The 15,206-nt window shown below is 54.4% G+C and overlaps 1 protein-coding gene across 1 annotated transcript in view; it reads right to left on the bottom strand.

The window, feature by feature from the left end:
- The window catches only part of KCNJ3 (potassium inwardly rectifying channel subfamily J member 3), a 37,757-nt gene extending 23,449 nt beyond the window's left edge, over positions 1 to 14,308 (bottom strand). The window contains exons 1-4 of the mRNA XM_050340519.1: positions 14,203 to 14,308; positions 13,926 to 14,138; positions 13,164 to 13,867; positions 7,423 to 7,639 (exon numbers count right to left, since the gene is read on the bottom strand). Coding sequence (XP_050196476.1) covers positions 7,423 to 7,639; positions 13,164 to 13,867; positions 13,926 to 14,138; positions 14,203 to 14,308 — 1,240 coding nt within the window. The remainder of the gene's footprint in view (positions 1 to 7,422; positions 7,640 to 13,163; positions 13,868 to 13,925; positions 14,139 to 14,202) is intronic.
- Positions 14,309 to 15,206: the final 898 nt, after the last annotated feature.

Below are 15,206 nucleotides of genomic sequence, written 5' to 3'. Positions count from 1 at the left end.
TATTTTCATTCTTGGTTCAAGATATTCTGCAGGACCTGTTTGTTTAGGATGTTCCAAGCCCCACTTCCACACCTGGGAAATAAAATGTCCCTCGGGTTCCTGGTGGCTCAAACTCAGATTCTGGCACAACCCAGAGAGCTTGAGCAGGTCTTGTCCAACATCACTGCCCTGTCTCCAGCACTGGGGCCATTGCAGACAGTGGTTTTCCTTCCCAGAAATATCCTGAAAAATCCCTAAATCATTTATCCAGCTCAGCAGAGAGGCAGTGATGGTGAGAGGACAAGGAAAAATGAAGATCTCCAATTTATGCTTATCAGCAGAAAAAAACAACAGGCAAGGAACTGGCCCAGGCTGCCCAGAGAAGCTGTGGCTGCCCCTGGATCCCTGGGAGTGTCCAAGGCCAGGCTGGACAGGGCTTGGAGCACCCTGGGCTGGTGGAAGGTGTCCCTGCCCATGGCAGGGGGTGGCACTGGGTGGGCTTTAAGGTCCCTTCCAGCCCAACTCATTCCATGATCACGATTCCTTGGCATTAGAAATGCTTTCCCCCTTTTCTGGCCGAGCTGATCCTGGCTGTGCTGCCCCTGAGCAGCAGCTGCAGGAGGGCAGAGGGGCAGCAGGTGAAGGTCCCAGCCCGTCCCCTCTGGCTGTGCCAAACGGCTCTGCCCTCACCCCCAGCCCGTATCGGTTTTTCCACTGAGGGATTTTATGTAACAGCAGCGCTGGAAAAAAGAGCTGCTGAACTGCCAAGGCGTGGGACTTCTAACTGCTATTTTACCATGTTTAGGTTATGCCTAAAAAAAAATGAAAAATATAAATAAATAAGGATAGAGAAAAGCCGCTTTCGCGACGTGAAATTGCCGCATTGTTCTTTTCCTGGCACCTCCCCCTGACCGATGGCTCAGCACCCAGAGGTGCTCCCGGCCAACCAGGTCTAGGTGGCCCTGCTGGAGCTCCAAAAGTCCCCTCCACCCTCAGGCTTTGGTCAGTCTGTGGATTTGGCAGAGGAGCGGTTCGGAAAGACGGACCCCAGGAAATTCAGCCACGGATTGAACCACCCCAGTCCCACCAAGGCAGAACACAAGGACTCCCTCACCAAACACCACAGGGGACTCCCCACTCCAAATCCCTGCTCCCCCCAGATTCCTGCCATTCCCATGCCAGCAGAGGACCCCAGGGTGACCCAAGGCAAGCCATCCCTGGGGGAGCAGCCCCGGCACAAGAGGCAGCTCTGCTCTGGGAGCTCCTCACCCCACCTCCCTACCCAAATTTCTGCCCTGGCCACACAGTGAGGTGGATGATTCCTCAGGAACACCAAGACCTGGTCACAAAACCTGCTGGAAGACAGTGGGGGAAGGAGAGAATGAAGGTGGACAGCCCACCAGCTCTCAAGTGATGCAGCATTTGCACACCACTGAGTTCCTCCACCACCTCCATCCAGAGTGCTTTCCCTCTTCCACCCTTTGCCCACATTTGTGCAATAAAACCCCCAGGATGTGAATGGCAAGACAAAACCAGAATAAGTATATTGACCTTTGAAGGTCCCTCCCAACCCAAACTATTCCATAATTCTACGATATTTTACGCTCCACATTTAAAGCTGAACATCTGTATTGAGGTTTCTTCAAAGCAAAGCAACCCTGAGAATGACACACAAGAAGAACACTTTGAAATGGTTGTAGAAGTGATCTAAACCCTGTTAGTTCTCAGATCTGTGTCACAGCTCTTTGTTCCCTCACGTTGTTGAGTTCTGACATCACCCCCCTGTATCTGTTGCTGAGGGAAACCTTCCTGTGGAGACCCACGGTTCCATCATTCAAATTACTCATGTTTTTAGAAGTAAAACCAGTGGAATAAGCCTTTGATGCCACCTCTATTTATTTAATTAAAAAGCCTGGCAGGCTGTTTGATTTCTTTAATCAGAAAACGATGTTAAAAGGTTTCCAAAGTAGCATTTAATGAGTCTGGAGAAGGGATGCACATCCCATTCCTGCCAGGTTTTGTACACTCCAGGTTCTTATTCAGTGTTCATTTTTTAGCAATTTTAGAGGCCTCCTGATAAGTCACAGGATAATACAGGAATTGCAAAGGGCTGTGTAATCCTAAACACATCCAGAGGGAAAGGCCAGAAGGAGAATCCAGGGGGAAGGTCAGAACTTGTTGCACCACCAGGAAGGTTTGACAAGGGAGCTTCACGTTCCCCATCACAGTAATGTGAGATGAGGACAACAGGTTTGGAAAATAAACACTCTGTCCTTCAAAATTACATGTTATCAGAATAATGGAGGGGTTGAAGGACTATCAGAAAATAAATCCCAAATGATCAGCAATTACCCTTGTGAATCACAACCATCTTTGGGTTCTGAAAAGCCACTGGAACATCTCAGCTGGGAAATGCTCCAAAAAATGGGAACAAACCCAACGCCAGAGCCAGCACTGAGCATCCTGCAGCATTCCCAGACTGCTTTGGGTTGGAAGGGACACCTTAAAGCCCATCCAGTCCCACCCCCTGCCACGGGCAGGGACACCTTCCACCAGCCCAGGTTGCTCCAAGCCCCGTCCAACCTGGCCTTGGACACTTCCAGGGATCCAGGGGCAGCCACAGCTTCTCTGGGCACCCTGTGCCAGGGCCTGCCCACCCTCAGAGACAGGAATTTCTCCTGATATCCAACCTAAATCTTCCCTCTTTTAGTTCAAACCCATCCCCCTTGTCCTGTCACAAGGAGTCAGGAGCCCCCTCAGTCATCCTTGGCTGTGACCCCTCCTGTGACCTCACAAAAAATCTGTCTGCTGAGATATTTTGCTAAAAGAAAGAGCTGGTTGGAAAGGGCCAAGTCCCCCTAGGAAGGGAAGGGAAGGAGAGCCTGGCTTTGCCCAGCTCAGCCCTGATGCTCCAGGGAGGTCAGGAGGGTCAGAAGCCCCAGGTTCCCTCCCTCCCTCCAGGGATGTGCTGGCTCTGCTCCCCACTTTCCACGTCCTGTTATCCAAACAACCTAAAACCTGTAATTAAGGAGGGTAAGGAAAGCATAAAGAAATGTTTATATATCCAGAAATTAAAATTTCAGTGATGAGGCAGTAAATTAACTTAATCAAGTTGGGAGGCATCTATGAGAAATCATTTTTATATGGTTTAATGAGAGAAGGCATTGGAAATGGTGATTTTAATCAGCCAAGTGGGATTTATAAGCGAGAAGATCCTGCTTAAACAACTCATTAGACAGCTCCAAAAAAATCTTTACTGCCTCTGCAGACAGTCAAAACAAAATTTATTGTGTGTATTTACTAATTCCCTAAACCCCTCGGCGGTGTCGCAGATCAAAAGTCAACGGATTAAAGCAGGAAAGAAAGAGGGGGAAAAAACCTCCACAAGCACCTGCTGGAACAAAGCAAGAGGCTCCAAGTCCAGATGAAAAGACAGACATGGCCCAAACCAATGACATTTGGCTCCTAAATCCCTGTTTATTGTAAATACACAGAGGGAGAAACACTCAACACCTTCTAATCCTTGTTGTGATTTGTGAGGGACTTGCAGCCTGGAGATAGTGGAGGACTGGAATGAGAACAACATGGAAAATGGGAAAGTTACTGGGATGCTTCATCCTGGGATTCTGTGATTCCATGATTTATCAGCCCCTCTGCCTGGCTGGCAAGCCAGGAGTGGTGGCACAGGAGCCAAGGGGCACATCCACTGGGGAAAACTCCTCCTAAAAGTGCTGCTCTGCTCAGCAACATTCCCTGCTTGGGAAGGCAGATCCAAGTGGAATTAATTAATATTCCAGGGAAACATTAGAGCTGAGTCCAGCTCTAAACACAAAAGATGGTTTCATAAGCAGCACTGCACAGAATCACAGAACAGTCTGGGTCAGAAGGGTCCTCGAGGATCATCTCACTCTGAGTCCCAAAATCCAACACAATTTCAATCCAACTCAATGACACAAAATGATGAGGATTTTTTCCTGCAGTAACTGATGTGAGGGGACTGAAAACCAGCCCAAAGGCAGCTTTGCAGGCTGAAAGGTAAAAGTTCTTCCCTCTGCACTGAACATCTGGTTTCCTCCTGGGATGCGAGAGAAACCCCCGGTAGGAGCAGGGCTTGGAGCAGACTCACCCTCCAGGGGCTGCTCTGAAACCTGCCCAGGTTTCACTCCCAGTCTAACTCAATCTGCTCCCAGGAGGACCAGCAGAACGTTGTGACTGCACCTCAGAACTCAGAGTTTGAGGCAGCACAGCGAGGGCTGGGACAGCAGCAGCAGGAAGGGACTTCTGTGGGGAGCTGGGAGGGCTGGGAGGCAGCAGGAGCATCTCCTGAGGAACCAGCTGGGCTGGTGCTGCAGCACAGCACCCCACACAGCTCAGCCTTGCTCTCTGCTCAGCCTTGGCTTTGGCCTCAGTCTGGCCCTTCTGGGCTCAAATGGACCCCCCAAACTCTTCTCCCACCCTGTTCCCATCAGTCCCCACCTCAAACACTGCCAGCTGGAACTTCAGTTCAGCTGCAAACCAACCACACTTCATCGAATCCTCCTCCAACCTACTCCCCACAGGACCCTCCTGCTCCCTCGGGGCAGTCCCTGGTGGGACCCAGGGGTGCCCCCAGCACTCTCCCCCAGCCACACCCACCAGAACTCACCACAAAAGCCCTCCCAGATGCACGACCTACTCACTGACTTTCCAAGGTAAAAAAAAAAACCCAAACAAGCCTTGTTCTCACACCAACCCAAAAATAGCTGCCTGGTTCCCAAACAACTGCAAGTTATTTCTGTTCCTTCCACGCCAGCAGAGATTGGAGGCTCGTGTGGCACCACTGCCACCACAGACAGGGGACAGGGGACAGGGGACAGGGGACAGCCAGCACAGGGACACACAGCCACAGCCCCCAGCAGCTCCCCCTCCAAAGCCTCCCCCAGAGCCAGCTGCAAGTTGTGGATCATATTCCTAATAATCACAGGCTGGAATCATCATCACCAGGTTGGAAGGGGCCTCAAGGGTGATCTGGTCCAGCCTCTCCCAGCAAGAGCACGGTCTGGATGGGACAGCCCAGCTGAGCCTCCCCAAATCCCTGCTCTGGTTGTTCCATGAAGAGAAGAATCCTGGGGGCTCTGACCTCTTAAAAATGCCCTCAGTGCTGAGGCTGGTGTGTCTGGACCTTCAGCCCAGCCCCAGGGGTCACACTGCCAGCATGAACCTCACAGACAACTCCGAGTTAAAGCCCTCCTTCCCTTGGCAGAGGTGTCCAGGGACGGGATCCATGGGAAGTGTTTCCTTCCCACTGCTCCTGATGCACACCCTGCATTTACAGACAGGGATTGCACAGGGATTACTGGCTGTGCCCAGAGCCAAAACCTCTGCCCTGCCAGATGTCTTGGCTTTATGGTGGATGACAGGAGGTGAAATGAGGAATGTGCTGGGAGAGCTCCAGGGCAGAGGTGGCTCCTGCCCTCCTGCAGGTTTTTAACCCTGCTGAAGTGTCCACATCTCCTCTCTTTAAAAAAAACCCAGCATCCTCAGATGAGATTGTCCCTTCCCTCAGGTCCTTCTTTTCCACACCCAAGCCAGGCTCAGCACAAGGGGCTGCTGGAACCATCCCTGAAAGGCAGAGCCGTGGAGGAAGGATTTTCCCCTCCTCTCCATCACCCTCACACTGACCCCCTCCTGCCATCCCCGGTCCTCCTCCAGCCCTGTCCTCTCCTCCTCCCTCATTTTCTCCCACTGGAAGACTTTTTTCTAACTTTAAAACCCTTTCATCCCTTCATGTTTTATCAAGATAGAGCACATTTTGCTCTATTTTGCCCAATATTCAGCTCATCTCACAAAACTAGGTCACCAAATTCGCAGCTTATACGAATTAGGCTTTAAAGACCCAGAAAATCCCTCTTTTTGCCTTTTTTTTTCTTCATTTCTCTGTGTAATTTCCAGGTCTAAAACATTTACAGAAACAAACCCAAACACACCACTTTGTTTTAAAATTCGAAGAGTTATTTACAAAACAACTTCTCTTCGATTATTTTGCTGGAAAAACAATTCTGCGAAGAATAAAAACAAGCCAGGTGCGTGTTCTGGGCTGCAGGTGAGCCCTGCAAAGCTTCCATCCCAGCAGGGGGGGGTTTATGGAAATATCAGGGAATTTTTGTGGAACTATCTAGGAATTTTTACGGAAATATGAAAGTTTTTATGGAAATATCAGGATGGGAGAGCACAGAGGATTCCCCTGTGCTGTCCCAGCTTCCCTGGGACCAGGCTGGGCTGCAGCCTGAGGCTCTGGGATGTGCAAGGAAAACAGGATGGAAACACTGGAACACCAACATATGGACTAAAAAATGATCCAAGATATTCTGAACATTCCCTGGGGCTGAAAGCAGGCTGGGAAATGAAGGTATGGACTCGTTGGCTGCAGGAGCATCACATCCCACGTTCCCAACCCCGCCCCAGCATCAGCACAGCACCAGAACATCCTGGGAGAACCAAAACCCACCAGCCTGGTAACACACACACTGCCAAAATCCCTCCAACAGCCACAGCTGGGAGGGAGACACAACTTTGGCTGCCCTTCAAACTCCTGAGCTACACTGAACTACTCCAAACTTCGTCTTTGTTTGAAGAAACAGGATTAAGGAAATTTTGGACCCTATTTTCTCGTTAGTAGACCCTGTAGGAGCCTGATACACCAACTCATCCATGCATAGCAAATTTGGCCCAGATAATCTAACAAATAGAATTAATTATCTGCAAAATCAGTCTTCAAAGATCAGGTGTCCATGAACCACACAGGACACAGCTCAGAGTCAGGTGTGATGTTCACCTGTTACTCTGTTATTCTGATGGGTGTGTGATCGCTGGCTGCACATTTTATTCCATTTCTAACCATAGTTTCTCATATTCCACCATTTATTGCACAACTGAACATGCATATTCCAAGAGGGATGCCAATGGCAGTGACTTGCCACACAAATGTGGGATTGGAGTCTTTCAGTAATTGGAACAATCAGCTCAGCTCTTTCAGCAGTGTCAGTGCTGAGGTGACAAACAAATGGCATTTTTTCACCCTCTGAATGTGGGACAGGCTGGCTCCTCTTCACTTGGGACACTGTTAGAGTATTGCTTTGGGAAAACCACGAAATAAAACCTCCTTCTGGAGTGCCACTCTGGGTAAAATCCAATCATCCCTTGAACTTCTTTAAAAGAGCAGGTGGTGTCCATGAGGGCCTGGGGGATTTTCCTGCTTTAACTTCACACAACCCCAGAACACGCTGAGCTGGAAGGACCCACGAGTGTCACGGAGCCCAACCCTCAACCCTGCACGGGCCCATCCCAAGGGCCCCACCGCGTGCTGGGAGGATCCCCCAGCTTGTCATTCCCGTGGTCTGCCAGCTGCTGTCCCAGGCAGGCAGCTCCTGCCCCTGCAGCCCCGGTCTCCCAGCCCACACTCACCCGTGGTCTCCACGATGCCCTCGAGGATGACGACGATCTCGAACTGCTCGGTCTGCATGCTGCGCTGGGACAGGTCATAGAACGGGCTCTTGGAGTCTATCACGTGGCAGATGGTCAGGGGGGACACCAGGAAGAGCTGGTCAGCCCCGGTGCTGAAGCCCACGTCCAGCTCCAGCTGATCCAGCGGCAGGAATTCACCCTCCGGGGTCTGCCGGGACTGGGCAGGGAGAGACAGACAGGGCAGGAGGTCAGGAGCAGGCTGGGCATGGAACAGAGTGCCCAGAGGGCTTGGGGACATCCCTGGAAGCGTCCAAGGCCAGGCTGGAGCAACCTGGGCCAGTGGAAGGTGTTCCTGCCCACAGTGGGGGTGGCACTGGGTGGGCTTTAAGGTCCCTTCCAACCCAAACCAGTCTGGGATTCTGGGATCACTGCTGGAATGACCATCACCAGGACACCCCTGCAGCACCCCACACCCCACACCCCATACCCCACATCATCTGCTCTGCACCACCCATCTCAGCAGGCAAACCCTGCTCCAGCCACCAGGCCATGCCAGAGCAGGGAGCCCAGCACTGGCAGAGGAGGGAGGAATTATTTCCTACACATATTTTACTGCCATCACACATCATCGACATGGGAGCCCTGGAAAACCACTGGCCACCCACAGGAATGGAGGGGACCTTAAAGCCCACCCAGTGCCACCCCCTGTCACGGGCAGGGCCACCTTCCACCAGCCCAGCCTGCTCCAAACCCCATCCAACCTGGCCTTGGGCACTTCCAGGGATGGGGCAGTGCTGGCTGGACAGTTCTGGGTGTCCCTGGTGTCACTGTGCCACCCACAGTGTCCCATCATTAACAGCCACATAACAAAGCCATAAAATGCCACCTAGAGCTGAAGCCTCCAATGCCAGCTCGCAGTGCTACACTTGGCATCCCTAATCCATAAGGAGCCCTGCTCAAACACCCCCTCTCCAGCTTTTATTCCTTCTCCCTGAGTTATGAATAGGCAGGAACAGAACATTACAGCCCATCCTGGTCATTACTTTTATTACAGAATTTCCCATTATTTCCATTCAGATTTAAAAAAAAAAAAAAAAGAGCTTTAGGAACTGCTGGGGTTGTTGTGCAGAGCCAAACCCAGCATTAAATCACTGCCTGGGATGCCTTTCCATCCTTCCCCACATCTGGAGCTGAGGGGAACATTCCCACAATGAGCAATTCCACCGACTTAAACGGGATTTTTTAATATCTAAAGGCATCAGACAGAGCAAACAGGAGCAGGAGCCTCGCCTGGGACCTGGGTTCTATTTCTAAACCTCCCCCTGAGTGGTGCTGGGCTGGGAGCAGATCAACCCCCAAACAAGCAATGGGGTGTCTTGCTCAAGTTTGGACTCCCATTTTTGGGTGTGAAAGTGCAGATTTCCCAGCCCTGCCCCCTGATCCCATCCCAGCTCACACAGCCCTAAAGGAGCCCAGGGCACACCTGCACAAAGCCCCACCTGCAGGGCTGGGCCTGTTCCCTCCCCACGGGGAAGTTTTCAATTAAAAAGGCAAAAATCCCACAGGAAAAGCAGCAAAAAACTCCTGTGAGCTGAGCAAGGAGCAGCTCCAGGGAGGGAACTGCTCCCATGGACAGCTGGAGAACACTGGCACAGGCACAGGGAGAGGGGCTGGGATGCTGTGGGTGACACTGGGGACACCCAGGACTGTCCACCCAGCACTGCCCCTGGATCCCTGGGAGTGTCCAAGGCCAGGTTGGACGGGGCTTGGAGCATCCTGGGCCAGTGGAAGGTGTCCCTGACATGGCAGGGGGTGGAATGGATAGGATTTAAGGTCCCTTCCCACCCAAACCATTCCAGGATTCCAGGATCTTAAGAGGTGAAACAGTGATGGAAAAGGAGGGTTAAAGACAACGTGGGGCTTGAGGGACTCAGCACAATCCAGGAAAACAGGATGAGCTCCAGAGGGGGGAAGGAAATCCTGGAATCACAGATTCTTCCAGGCTGGAAAAGCCTCCGAGAGCATCAGATCCAACCATCCCCCAGCACTGCCCCCTGTTCCAAAGTGCCACATCCCCATGGATTTTACATCCCTCCAGGGCTGGGGACTGTACTCCTGCCCTGGGCAGCTCTTCCAGTGCCTGACCACCCTCTGCATGGACAAACCCCTCCTAATATCCCATCTAACCCCAGATTAGATTCCCAGGGCACCATCCCTGACCCTGCAGGGAAATCAGGAGTTCCACGACCCAGCTGGGATGTCACACACTCCCAGGGATTTGAGATGGAGTTAGGAAGTTAAAATACAGATCAGTCAAGTATTGTTTTACACCTCCCCTGAATCCCAGGAAGTGTCCAAGCCCAGCCTGGCTGGAGGAATTCCTATAGGGACTATTGGAGGAATTCCTATAGGGACTATTGTGCTATTCTAGCCCACAATTTGTCAAAGAAAAGACCTTGAGTGACTCCTTTGCCCCAAGAAATGAGGGAGGAAAGCTTAGGAATTCTGAGGGCCATTTGAGCTCTTTACAATCCTAAAAATCTATTAAAAAATTAACAGTTTGCCATTAATGTTACAGCAAACAGGGCTGTGCACTGATTTGTTACTGTTGAGGCTCTGGGTTTGGTTTCTCTCTGGTGTGGTTTGAGCTCACCAGGAAAAATAAAGAAATATTAAACAGAGTGCACAGGGATTTCCCATTTCACACAGTTTTGCAAGGAAAAGAACCTCCTGTGGGGGAAAAAAAAAGGCATTTCAGAAGGATATCTGAGAGCACCCGGGCGTGCAACACCTGCACAGCTGAGCTGGGAACCAAGACAGGAACACTGAGCCAGGAATTATCCCCATCCCTGTTCCCTGCCAGCTGGGAACCGTGTCCAGGCCTGGCAAGACCTGGGAAGAGGGGCTGGATTGTTCTCCCTGCTGCAATCCTTGGGGTTTGGATTTTTTTTTCCTTCCCCCTCGCTTTTTGTTCCTTCTATTTGCCTTTTGTTTCCTCTTTTTTCTCCCATTTTTTTTTCTTTCCATTTTCCCTTTTCCCCCTTTTTTTACTTATTTTCCTCTTATTTTCTCTTTTTTATTTTCCCTTTTATTTTTTCCTTCCCCATTTTCCCTTTCTATTGTCCCTTTTTTATTTTTTCTTTTTTCTTTGTATTTTCCCCTTTCTCCCTTTCTTGCCTTTTTCCTTATTTCCCTTCTATTTTCCTTTTTTCTTTTTATTTTCCTTTTATTTTCCCTTCCCCCATTTTCCTTTCTCTTTTTATTTTCCTCTTTTATTTTTTTCCCCTTTCTCCCTTTTGTTTTCCCTTCTCCCCTTTTTCCCCATTTCCCTTTTTTCTCTCTTTATTTTCCTTTTATTTCCCTTTTTTTGTTCCTTTTCTGGTTTTTCCCCCAGGAAGGCTGGCCAAGCACTGCTCCCCCCCCTCCCTGCCAAGGAAAGCTCCATGTAGGGATATTTTATAGGGAATCTGCAGAGCCAGCTCCACCTGTATCCCTGGAAAAGCCCCATTTTACCCTTTATTCCCTTCTCCCTCCCCATTCCCAGCTGCCCAGGGACGCTCCCAGACCCAGAACCTGCTCACTAACATTTAATCTCCAGGGAATTTTTTTGGAGCCACACTAAGTTTTAAGCACCAACTTTTAAAATTCCCCCCAAGGCACTTCAAGTCACACAAAAAAAGGGTCATTTTCAAATGCTATAACGGACATGACTCATTTTTGCTCTTTAGTATCTTGAAATATCCTTAATATCTTGCTCCTTAATATTTTGAAATGCTTTAAAGCTCTCAGAGAGCTGTTACAGTTCTATTATATATATAATATTATATATCAAGTGGCTCTCTATGTAAGAGTTAAATTATATTTAGGGAGAGCCCCTCAGCTCGACAGCAAAGGGCACTGCTGGATGCTCCTTATTATATTTATATATTACATAACTCATATTTACACATGAATTATTGAATGTTGTTAAACATGTGGTGTAAAACGTCAATATTATTAAATATAGATTAAACATATGCTTTTATATTATATAAACAAATGACATTATGCTGCAATTTTATTTTCTATAGATTTATACATCTTTATATGTGATATTTCATAGTGTTAACACTATCACAGGGCTGTTTTGGGGGTTCTTTAGGAGCTCTCCCAGGATTTAGGGGCTCTGGGGTGGGTTCTGCAACCCCCAACACTGAGACATCCTGGCTGCCAAATCCCATGGGAAACGTGGATTTGGGGAAAAGCAGGACAACTTCAGGAGCCTCGGATGGGGGATGAGCTTCTGCCCGGGGGGAGCCGCCAGGGGAGAGGGGACGAAGCTGGGGAACCTCCACGAGGGATCACCCAGGGCAGGGGGACCCTGCACGGCACCCACATCCCGGGGGGAGCACCCACATTCCCTGCACGGCACCCACCTCCCGGGGAGAGCACTCACATTCCCTACAAAGCACCCACATCCCGGGGGGAGCACCCACATTCCCTGCACAGCACCCATCCCGAGGGCAGGATACCCACATTCCCTATCCAGCACCCATCCCGAGGGCAGGATACCCAGATTCCCTATCCAGCACCCATCCCGAGGGCAGAGCACCCTCATTCCCTGCAGGACACCCTTCCCAATGGCACCCCCATTCCCTGCACAGCACCCACCTGAGGGCAGGATACCCACATTCCCTACCCAGCACCCATCCCGAGGGTAGGGCACCCCCATTCCCTGCACAGCACCCACCTGAGGGCCAGGGCACCCTGCGGGATGCTCTGCCTGCCTCAAACGTCACCCGAGCCGGCCCCTTCCACCCCCTCCATCCTGCCTCCCTCTCCCCCGTGGATCTTTTGGATCCGCGGCCGCCGGAGCGGGGCTCCAACAAACACTCCATTTTCCCAGGGCCACCGGCGGGGTTCTCCACGTCCAGCCCTGGCACTGAGCTCTGCCTGCAGTTCACGCACCGCAGAAATAAAAAGTTCTGCCTGGCTGGGCTCGGGGCTGCCCAAAAGCTCCGGGTTATGCCCGCGAGGCAGAGAGCTTTCTCCTCACCGGCTCACCCAGGAATCTGAGCTACAGAGGATTTACTTGTCAGGGAAAACGGAGCATTTTGTAGGAATCTATAAATATGCATTTAAATCCCGGGCTGAAGAGAAGAATTATCTCCAAGGAAGTTGAGAATCCTGGTGGCTCAGCCCGCAGCCTGAGGCTCTCGGAGGTGGTCCCTGCTCCAGGAACACAGAAGGAAGGCTGGGACAGCCGGGAAGGCTGGGGCAGCAGCAGAAGGACCCAAAAATGATCTAAGATCACCTCGTTCCAAATCTTGGCCCTGGGCAGGGCCACCTTCCACTAGACCAGGTTGCTCCCGACGCAGGGACAAGGGGACAGCCCTGGCAGGAGGGAGGGATGGCAAAGCTCTGCTGTCGGAGGGTGAGTAGCTCTGGGACATGGAGGGGGTGGTGGGATGGGGTGGTGGGATGTCCCCGAGGGACCAGCAGTGGGGCCATGGGGCCACAGCTCTCTCACAGAACCATTAAGGCTGGAAAAGCCCTCCAAGATCACAAAGTCCAACCATGCCCCAGCACTGCCAAAGCCACCACTGACCCCCGTCCCCAAATGCCACATCCACAGGGCTTTGAAATCCCTCCAGGGAGGGGACTCCACCGCTGCCCTGAGCAGGACAGCCCTTCCCAGGAAGGAATTCTCCCTAACACCCAACCCGGCCCTGCCCTGCGCGCCCCGGGGCCGCGTCCCTCACCTTGAGCAGCTTGCAGCGGATCTGCGCCGAGACCATGTGGCTGTTGCGGAGGTTTCCCACGCGGAACATGAGGGTGAGCTTCCCGTCCCGCATGGAGATGGCGGCGTGCTCGCTGAACATCAGCGTCTCGGCCCTCTTCTTGGGCTGGGACATCTTGATGAACATGCAGCCGATGAGGAAGGCGTCCACGATGGAGCCCAGGATGGACTGGAAGAGGAAGAGGATGATGCCCTCGGGGCACTTGTCGGTGATGTAGCGGTAGCCGTAGCCGATGGTGGCCTCGGTCTCGATGAAGAAGAGGAAGGCGGAGGGGAAGTTGTACACGTTGGCCACGCCGATGCAGCTGTGCGTACGCCTGTCGAGGTCGCCCCGCGTGTGTGGCGATGCACCGGCTGCAGGCGCCGCACCGGGCCACGGTAGCGATGACCGCACTGCACACGGCAGCGCCTGACGCACGCCCAGGCGCAGCGCGTCGCTCAGCGCACCGCAGCTCTCGCACTGCCCACGCGCCGCGCTGCACGTGGCGCAGCCGCCTCCACGCAGCTGCCGCACGGCCCGCCGGCATGCGCCGCCACTGGCAGCGTGCCGCACTGCCCAGGCCGCACGCAGCGCTCCACCGCCCGCGCACCGCCCCGGGCCCGCAGCGCACAGCGCCGCTCCGCACCGCCCCGCACCGCCCGGCCGCAGCCGCACCGCCGCGCTGCCTGCCCACCGCACCGCCCCGGGCCTGGCGCACCGCCCTGCCGCACTGCCCCGCCGCACCGCCCACCGCACCGCCCGCGCTGGCACTGCCGCACCGCACCGCCCTGGCCCGCAGCGCACGCGCCCACCGCACCGCCCTCGACCGCACCGCCCGTCGCACCGCCACCCGCAGCGCCCGCCAGCGCACCGCCCACCGCAGCGCCTCCGCGCACTGCCACCGCACCGCCCCGGGCCCGCGCGCACCGCCCTCCGCACTGCCCACCGCGCCGCCCGCTGCACCGCCCGCGGAGCCTGCAGCGCACTGCCCACCGCACCGCCCCGCCTGCACCGCCCGCACCGGCCCGGCGCCGCAGCGCACCGGCCCTGCCGCAGCCGCCCCGCCGCCTGGCCGAGGTGCTCACCACCTGGTAGTCGTCCCTCAGCTTCAGCCGTGGCGCCGACATGCTCCTGCGACCCTGCAAAGCCTCGCTGAGCTCCCTGCAGCCTGGCTCCGGCCCTCCTGCGGAGCCTCCGCTCGGCGCCGCCGCTGCCGCTACTCCACGCGAGCCGCCGGCAGCGCGCGGCAGCGGCACCGGCCCGCACCGCCCTCCCGCACCGCCCCACGCACCGCCCCGCCCGCAGCGCACCGCCCCCCGGCACCGCGCCCCGTCGGCAGCCTGGGCCCAGCGCGCACCGCCCCCGCACCGCCCCCGCACCGCCCCGCACCGCCCGCCTGCACCGCCTCCCGCTGCACTGCCCCCGGGCCCCGCAGCGCACCGCCCCCGCACTGCCCCCGCACCTCCCCGGGTCCGCAGCGCAACGCCCTCCCGCACCGCCCCCGGATCCCCCCCGCCCTGCGACGCAGCACCCTCCCCGCACCGCCCTGTGATCCGCCCTCCGCACCACCGACCGTGCAGTGCCCACCGTGCACTGCCCCTCGATCCGCCCCGCACACCGCCCTCCGCACCCCGCAACGCGCTGGCCCCGGTGCGCTGCCCCCGCACCGCCCACCTCGCACTGGCCTGGCCCCGCACGGCCCCCGCACACGGACCCCCGCACACCGCCCCCCGCGATGCTCCGCACACCGCCCCCGCCCCGTGCCCCGCCCCGCAGCGTCCCCCGGCCCCTCCTTCCCCATCCCGCGGCGGGGCTCCAGCTCCTGCAGAACCGGCCGGGAGGGGCCAGGGGTGAGAGGAGGTTGGGCACCCCCCCTCCTTCCTACTATGTTATTATTTTATTTTATTTTATTATTCATTTCCCACTTCTTGGCTATTCCGTGGGGTCACTGGAACCAGCATTAAAGCAGTTAAAATTGGTGGCTTTAGGGGTGACCCAGGGGCAGCCACAGCTTCTCTGCCCAAC

Source organism: Myiozetetes cayanensis, unplaced genomic scaffold (genome assembly GCF_022539395.1).
Source record: "Myiozetetes cayanensis isolate MyiCay16 unplaced genomic scaffold, myiCay2020 scf9, whole genome shotgun sequence".
NCBI lineage: Eukaryota > Metazoa > Chordata > Aves > Passeriformes > Tyrannidae > Myiozetetes > Myiozetetes cayanensis.
Note: the sequence above shows the minus strand (reverse complement) of the source record. Positions and strands in the feature narration are given on the sequence as shown.